The 9,364-nt window shown below is 40.7% G+C and overlaps 1 protein-coding gene across 2 annotated transcripts in view; it reads right to left on the reverse strand.

Moving 5' to 3' along the window:
* LOC135615200 (probable E3 ubiquitin-protein ligase ARI7) overlaps window positions 1-7,467 on the reverse strand; it is a 29,008-nt gene extending 21,541 nt beyond the window's left edge. For both annotated transcript variants that reach the window (XM_065113377.1, XM_065113376.1), the window contains exon 1: window positions 7,171-7,467. In XM_065113377.1, the coding sequence (XP_064969449.1) occupies window positions 7,171-7,305 (135 nt within the window). In that variant the 5' untranslated portion in view covers window positions 7,306-7,467. The remainder of the gene's footprint in view (window positions 1-7,170) is intronic.
* Window positions 7,468-9,364: the final 1,897 nt, after the last annotated feature.

Consider the following 9,364-nt stretch of genomic DNA (forward strand, 5'->3'; position numbering starts at 1 on the left):
AACTAGCTTCTCAAAGAGGTGGCATGATTTGGATTGCTTCAAGGGGCTGCAATCCCTTAGATTTATAGGATTGACAGCGTCCAAGATCCTAATCTGATTAAGACTTCTCTTCAGTTCCTTATAGTCGCAGGAGTCTTATGTTGGGGACTACCCTAGTTGGCTAGGGGCTGCCCTAATCCTAGTCTTACTAGGATTGGGATTGAGCTAACTTGGGATACTTTAGATGAGACTCTCCTCCCTCTTTTATAGCTAAGGTAGGGGCGGAGTCTTAGCTAGGTTAGGACTTGGACAATTCAAATGCAATTAGGACTTAGAGAGTCCTAATGCCTTTAAGACTTGGAGTTGACTTGAATTTGATTTTTGAGCTCGAGATTAGGCTTGGTCTTGGTTTGCTTCAATCAAGATTGAATTGGAGTTCGATTGGAACTCCAATTGGGCCAAATTAGAGTTTGGCTTGAACTCTACTTGATTGTCTTTGATCACGACTCCCCCAGTTAGGATATTCACGACTTGTTGAAGCTTGCTTTGGGACTTATTTATCTCTCCATCTATAGGTTGGAGGTTTTGCTTTGGTCTATCGATGTGGTGATAAGACCCTAGGGTTTTATTGTAGAAGAAAGAGGGGAAAAAGGATGATCACTTTGAAGGGATCGGCCTCCTAGGATCAGTCAAAAGACTGAATAATATTTCATTGTCTGCCGAAAAGAAATGGTTACATCACTATTTATAGAGTTCCACCTAGAGTCCACCAGGACTTGGACTCTTAAAAATAAATAAATATTAAATAAACCTTTATCTGACTCTAATTGAACTAAGTAGACTCAATAAACATTATTCAAAAGCTCATAAAATAAAAAGGATCCTAACAATTCCTTCCTCTTCAAATCAGTCTTGTTCTCAAGGCTGAGCAGCATCAAACTCGAGGAGTTCCTCTTTCAGCACTTCAGTCACAGGGTATCTGCGACGCATCACAACCCGTTGATCGAGTAAGTACGATCTCCACTTCTTGATAGTGTAAACAATAGGTTGGCCTTTTGGTGTTGCAATCTTCTGAAAAACCCTCTCCATCTGATGGCTAGTGGCAGTTATGACCATACTTCCACGTCTTCCTTTTAGGATCACCTGCTTTCCGTTAATAAAAAATTTCATGATTAGTTTAGAAAATTTTCACGAAACATCACCCAAGATTGATAGTCATTCAATTCCGAGCACCACTTCGAAGTCTTCCAAGGATAGCAAAAAGAAGTCCACAAGCAACTCTTGGTCCTGTAAAGTTAGTTTAATCTTTGAACACTTGCTATCACAGGTTAAAATCCGTCCATCGACGACCTTTACTTCGAATTTGTTACAATCTTTATTGTGGTAGGCTAATCGGTCGGCAACCTTACTGTCTATAAAATTGTTAATGCTACCAGTATCAATCAAAACTGTAACATGTTGATGTTCCAAAGTTCCTCCAACTTTCATAGTTTGCGGGTTAGAGTAGCCGATTAATGCATGCACTGTATGTATAATAGGTCCAACATCGTCATCAGAATCCATACCTTTATGATCGGAGTCTACATTATTAGCTTCTGGTTCAATCATAAGCTGCCCTTGTTTACATCGGTGCTCCCTACTTCACTTTTCATCACAATGCCAGCATAAACCCTTCGTTGATCTTTCCTTAAGTTCTTCTCGGGATAGTCTTCAAGTGTTAGGGTTCCGATTGGGAATAGATGGGGCGGGTGGTTTGCTGATCATCTGTTTATTGTCACTTCTATTCCGACGATTTTCCCTACTGATTTTTTCCTCATGTAGACGTGCAAATGATATCGCAATGATCATAGTGCGGGGTTGACGAGCTTTAACTTCATACCGAATATATGGATTACATCCTTCGATAAATGTGCCCACCAATTGTCGTTCAGACTAATCTCTGGCTTGATTTAATAATCTTTCAAACCTGCTCTGATATTCCAACACTGTAGAAGTCTGACGAATTTTGACGAGCTATCCATCAACATTCTCATATTCATATAGGCCAAAACGAACAAGAAGCCCTCTCTTGAACTGCTCCCACGAAGGAACTTCGTGGCAAGTTTCATACCAATCATACTACTAGATTGCATCTCCGTCTAGCTGGATTGAGGCTATTTCTACCTTGGATTCTTCTAGGGTCCTATTAAAACGAAAAATTTTTTCTGCCCTTGAGATCCAACTGGTCGGATCCTCATCTTCCCATCTCGGAAATTCTACCTTAATGCATGGATAGTTTGTGTCACAATCTTGGGGCCCTTTTCCTGTATCTCCGGATCTGTTCAACGTAGAACTTGAGCTCCCATCATGTTGAAACCTGCTAAAGTGCTCCAATAAGCTCTTTTTGAAATCGTGAAGGGTTTCTTGTAGCTGATTCTCAATTCTGGTTTCCAATGCTTCCATTTGAGCTTTTACTGAATTATCGATAGCCATTGCGTAAGACTGCAAATCTGTAATCCCCAGTTCTTGTTTCTGATGTCTGGTTAAGGGCATCAGCACGGTCGACGTGAAGCTGTCGAGGAAGCGGATACCGAGGGCAGTGCTACGGTTGCTGCGAGGAGGAAGAGTTGCTACCCTGTTTTTGCCATTGTGTGGGGTGAGAGTGCTGGGGGTTGGAAGGCAACGACGTCGATGTGGCTGCAACTACTGCGAGCCAAGGGAGCGATCGCCGAGCAGCCGGGGTTGAGGCTGCGGTGATGGCAACCAGCGGTGCGAGAGAGGATGTAGAGCAAGGGAGAGGCGATGTTAAAGCAACCGGGGTTGAGAATAGGAATCGATGCGTCCGCTGTTAGGGTTAAGGCAGGGCAGTGCAAGAACTTGTTGCGGTTGCTGCGTCCGTTGCTGGAGGGCAACTACGACGGAACGAGGGAGGTTGGTCGCTGGCCGTGAGCAACGACAGGGGGAGGGCGGCATTGAAGCGGCAGAGGTTGAGAAGAGGAGTCGGTGGTGCGTGCATTGTCAGGGTTGAGGCAGGGCCGCGCAAGGACTTGCTGCAGTTGCTGCGTGCACTGCTGGAGTGCAGTTGCGACGAAACGAGGGAGGTTGATCACTGGTCGGGAGTAGCGGCAACGGTGGTTGCTGGCTGAGAAACTGCGGTGACCAGCGACTACGTTAAAAGATGCAGGGTTGCCCTATTTCGGTCGCCGCGAGGAGGGAAGGTTACTGCCGAGGTCAAGAGGCAGCAGTGGTGGTGCGGTTGGGGGGGTAGTGTCGTCGTCGGTAGAAGCGACGAAGGGGGGTGGTCCGCTGGTCAGGAAACAGCGGTCGTGGCTCTTCTCGCTCGAGTAGGGTTGGGCAGCGAGGAGGGAGGGTTGTTGGCCAGGGAGCAAGGCGGTGATGGGGAGATGAGTCGCCTTGTCCGAGAAGCTGCGACGATAATGGAGAGGGGGAGGTTGCTAGCCGAGGAGCAACGACGGCGGTGGAGAAACGAGCGACGGTGGTGGAGAAGGGGAGCAGGGGTGCGGGCTGCCAGCCTTTTCTCTCTCTCTCTCTCTTTTTTTTTTTAGTCGATGATAACTACAACGAGAACGCCAAGGAACGCTGCTCTAATACGAAATGATAAGACTCTAGGGTTTTATCGTAGAAGAAAAAGGGGAAAAGGGATGATCACTTCGAGGCGATCGGCCTCCTGGAGTCAGTCAAAAGACTGAATAATATCGTATTGTCTACCAAAAAGAAATTGTTACATCACTATTTATAGAGTTCCACCTAGAGTCCACCAGGACTTGGACTCTTAATAATAAATAAATATTAAATAAACATCTATCTGACTCTAACTGAACTAAACAGACTCAATAAACATTATTCAAAAGCTCAGAAAATAAAAAGGATCCTAACATGTGGTTGGCATCATCGTGCTGTCTTTGCATGTCATTTTGATTGGGCTATCCTTGTTGTCGATCTCCATCGACTCGGGAGATTTCTTTTTCTTTTCAAGGCTTTGAGGTTACTTTTCTTATGTTAGAGGTAGACTTTGGTTTTCTGCATGCCAAAGTAAGAGTCATGAGTTTTTGACACACCATCACCATCCTTTTTGCTTGGCCAACGAATGTCAAATCTTCCATCGATCTAATCAGATCTTGGGTGACAAGGAACTTCCTTCCATCCTTTTGGAGTGATACTTTTGGGGTCAACAAAAGTAAACATCTCAACCCTATAAAATAAGGGTTCCCAAGTATGACTTGGAATATGTCAAGTGGAACCACCTCGCACGTCACCTTGTCAATGAATTCCTTTGTGATGGTGAAGCGTATTTTGCATTATTGGTCAATCTTTATCTTCACATCATCATGAAGCCATCCAAGAAAATAGGGAATGGATGCAGTGTCGTCTCTACGTCGAGCTTCTTGACCAAGCTCATGAGATGAGGTTCTTTTGGCACGTATCAAAAATCGTGTCAATGACTTCTTGCTTCACTTAGATATTTACATTAAATGGCTCTTCTCAAACCTTTGGACCGAGGGTCAGATTCGAGTCTATAACCTTTGGTTTAGCCATCAGCGATAGACTCAGATTCGCATGTGAGACCGATGAAAGCTCGATGGAGTCATCGTCCATAATCATGGTCATGGACGTGGCTCACTGACTTTGATCGATCTTCAACCACTTCTTCGGGAAGAGTTTAGGATAAACCTTCCAACACTTCTCCCATGTATGACTTGCAATTTTATAGTGATCACAAAATAATTCATTTCTTTTCGAAGAAGATGAGGTTTTACCATCCCTAAAATTCTCTTGGGCCTTCAGGTGGCTTCCTTTGGCCTTTTCTATAGGCTTCTCGCTATTGATGTGATTCGTTCTCTCGATCGCCAATGCCATGCTGCTAGCGATCAAAATATCATATACTTTAAAGAAACTCAACTATGTATGAATTTGTGCATGGAGGCCAATATTGTATTTCATCATTGTCAAGTGGTCATTGAGAGAGATTCTGAGCGTCACCGCTTATCGTCGAAACTTAGTGGTGTATTCTTGCACAGACTAATCCTTTCCTTGGCATAGGTAGTGCCACTTCCTCAATCCTTCTTCAAGACACCCCATAAGGTAGAATTCTTCTTGTATAAGCCTTTTAAATTATGTCTATGACACATCTTTATTGTCGTTGGTTCGAAAATAAGCTTTCCACCATGCGAACACATGTCTAGATAACTTTGATTGCGTAAGCAACCTTATCCTCACTATTGTAATCATATAAATCAAAATAAGACTATAAGAGTCAAGTTGATTTATCCAGAGTTTCATACCTTAGTGTTAATCGAGCCGTCATAAGAAGGTATGTCAATGTGGACCTCGACTTGAATGGGTTGAGCTTTTGCTACGACGTTTTGCTCGACAACATCTTCTTCATGGCTGTATGTCTCGAATGGAGACGACACCCTCTCCTTTGTTGCCACATTATTTGATCGATTATTCTTCTTTGTTCTGTTGGCTTGGGCTTGCATATAGCCCATCACGATCTCTATCTCTTGGGTTAATAATGCCATCTAGGGAGTAAGGTCAGCCAAGGCTGTCGGAGTGTTGACTGTCATCCTATCAATGGTTCTTCCTCCAGGTGAGCATCATTAAAACTCCAACTCCCGTAGTTTTTCTCTAGAGGCTTTGTATGCGTGCCTAGTGGTAACCATCCATAATAGAGGGGTCATTGCTCTAAGATCACCTGATCCATATGGGGTTCAGGTTTGACGATCCGTCGATCCGATATCACCTCTCAGATAAAAGTTTTGATGAAGAGTTATTACTAGAAACATGCGTAAAAACGAAAGGAAAACAACCTCTATTGCTTGTAAAAGTAAAATGGCAACTACAACGACTAAGCAACAGAATAAAAGTGTGATGTAAGACTTATATATAGGTAAGGATGCCAGTTGTCTTTGGACAACACCTGGGTGCTCTTGGCAGATTGGAGATTGCTGTCGGTTTCAGTCTCCTCTATCTCTCTTGCTGCTGGAACCTCCTTCTAAGGTTTTAGCAGCAAATAGCAAGGCTTTGGAACTTCCCGCAACAACTATACGAATTTTGGATGAAGGACTTTGGCTATTGGAACTTGAGGAAGAAGGGGCTATGACTGAGGGGCAAAATCTTTTTCTGAACCCCTTTTCTTTTGGCTCTTGGCACAAGCTAGAAGGCAAGGGCTGCTTCTTAGCTGCCTTTGGTTGTTTTTCATCTTCTTCTTGTTGCTGCCAAAGGCTTTTTTGGAAGCTATTAAGGCTTGTAGCAATTCAAAAAAGATCTCCGCAGTAAGGTGACTGCAGGGAGGAAGAAGGGTTGATGAACTTCCATACTCCTTGCTCAAGAGGAGGCACACCTTCTCCTCAGTTCCTTGCAACTGCAGGAGTCTTTTGTTGGAGGGTTTCTCCAATCCTAGACTTAGTAGGATCGAGATTGAGTTGACTTGGGGATGCTTTATATGGGGCTCTCCTCCCTCTTTTATAGCTGAGGTAGGGTTGGAGTCATAGCTAGATTAGGACCTGGAGGGTCCTAATGTATTTAGGACTTGGAGCTGACTTAAATCCAGTCTCGAGATTGGACTTGTCTTGTTTTGGTTTAACCAGGATCAAATTGGAGTTCGTCTAGACTTCCAGTTGGGCTGAAATGAAGTTTGACTAAAACTCTGCTGTATTGTCCCTGATCACTCCAACCCAAAGGAATACTTCTCCATTATAAGACCAAACTTGAGAAAGGTGGGCAGTGGAATGAAGTGGTCAAGCTGCAACATAGAACCATAGTATAGAATTGTATTTAAAATTTAGAAGTCCCAAGCTTACAGCATAGCAGCTTATCCATAACTTTGGAAAAATAAGAATGTGAATACAACATTAACATTTAGTAGGATGGGCTTGGTTGATTTCACTTATAATTGACTCAGGATGAAATTCTTTATAATTTCTTTGTTTTGGTTGTTTCATGAACACTGCACATGGAATTTACGTGTATTTATACTGATCACAGTTTCAAGTATCGCCACTACTTGCAACAGTAAATTCAAACCAAAATAAACGTTTTTTTTAGAACAAACAGTGATCTAGGTCTTCACAAGAAACCAAAATTTCTATGCAACTAGCTTAATTAAGCTCCGCGGCAAGGCGGCGGATCCCTTGCCTATCCTTCGATCACACCTAATCGGAAGCCAAAAAAAATCTCTTCTTTGCGCACCTTAAGAGGGGAGACAATCTCCTGAGACTCGGGGAAATCGGCGTCCCCGTAGTCGCAGTCGGCGATCCCATCGTCGCTGCAGAAGTCGCCATCCCCGGCGGACTCGTTGTCTCGCGGCTCGTCCTCGGGATCCATCTCCTCGGTCCCCGAACCTAATCGCGCCTGTCCTCACCGAGAAACCCTGAATCGCACGGCCCTCGAAGAGCACGTAGCGACGAGAGATCAAGGTTCGATGGGGCGGGACGACCAACTCGGCGGAGCAATTAGAGTTTGGGTTCTGCTAACCAGCATGGAAGTTCCTTTCCCATGCCGCGAAGGATCCTATCCAACACCGACCCTAAACCTCTCTTGGCCTCTGATCTGAACGGTCCGTGGAAACCAGGTCCCACGTGTCGGGGTTCTCGTTCGTACACATGAAGCTAGTCAGGGAACAGCGGAATCCCTATCTCTCCACCGCAGGGTTGGTGCGCCCATGGGATTGACATCATTCGCCAACCATGTGCGTCTCACGCCGTTTTGGGATGCTTTGCTGTCTTTGACTGCTTTCAAATCCCGAATGCAACCTCCTCGTCACCAGGATCCTCGCCGAAAGAAATAAACAAAACTATATATATATATATATATATATATATATATATATATATATATATATATATATATATATATATGTATATATATATATATATATGTATATATATATATATATATGTATATATATATATATATGTATATATATATATATATGTATATATATATATATATGTATATATATATATATATATGTATATATATATATATATATGTATATATATATATATATATGTATATATATATATATATATGTATATATATATATATATGTATATATATATATATATATGTATATATATATATATATGTATATATATATATATATATATTCTTAATTTATAACTTAACTCCAATTAAATCTTTTCATTTCTTATCTATAATTCTCTTTTCTTTTCTTTTTTTTCTTTCTTCTTCTTCTTCTTCTCCTCCTCCTGAAAATAGTTTTTGATGTTTGTTATAATTATTTAAAATTCGTAGAGTTATATACCTTCTATAATAGCCCAAAGAATATTATCTTTTAGGTCAGTTGCATTAACCCAAAAAATTATAACAGTATGAGAAAGGGGAAAAAGGAAAAAAAAGAGAGAGAAGAGTAAAAATAGAATTAACAGTATTATGAATAGTAAAATATTTATTTTATTAATTAAAAAAAAGATTATAAATAGTAAGAGATTATGAATGGTAAGAAGGGAGCTCTATATAGTAAACTCCCTAGACATCTAATCTTGAGTTTTTGGGAGCCTAAAATATACCTACAAAACTTCCTTTTCATGAAGACCTCAACAAATTTAGATATAATTTAGTAAGTTAGAGGCAATTATAATATATTTTAAAAATAATATGACAACCTCACTATATCATTTCTCAAGATTGGAGTAGTTACATTGTTTTTTTTTTAGTTTTTGTTAAGATATCCTAATTATTAGTACATAGTTATATGGTTGATGGGTTTCATATCCATATGTGAGAGTCTTATACATCGTTAATATAATAGAATTTTATCAAAGATATTCATGTATATAAAATAAAGAGTGGTTGACTGAAAGACTATTCCCATATCGTTAAGAATCAAAAAAATCAATTTACATATACTAGGTTTTTATCATAACTCAGTTAGCTTAAGCTTTAAGCTTTGGGATTGAATTGATGTTTAACCTATTATAAGTTAACATTGATCGGTTTGACTTAAACCAATAATCATTTGATTTTTGAAATAGTATCAAAGCCAAGCGGACAAATTTGATACGATTGAATTAAAATAATAAAAAAAGATTGAGTAAATCAAGCTACGACTTACTTGAATGAAGATGAGCCACACTACAATTGATAGATGCTAATGAGTGAGGTTCCTCGTAGCATCATATTTTGATTTCTTTTTTCTTGAAATATACCCAAAGAAACCTTCTTATCACAAAGATTTTTTGATGAATCTGAACGGTTATTTAGAGATGTGCAAAAATTAGACATTAATAAATGAAGATTTAACCGGTTGTAAGGTTGTTTGGAAATAATATAATTGCCTCATTATTGGATATTTTGGTCCAAAATATACCCAAACCTCCCTATCTCAAAGGGTTCCTTGACAATTAAGACTTTTTTTTGG

Source organism: Musa acuminata, chromosome BXJ2-6 (genome assembly GCF_036884655.1).
Source record: "Musa acuminata AAA Group cultivar baxijiao chromosome BXJ2-6, Cavendish_Baxijiao_AAA, whole genome shotgun sequence".
Lineage (NCBI taxonomy): Eukaryota > Viridiplantae > Streptophyta > Magnoliopsida > Zingiberales > Musaceae > Musa > Musa acuminata.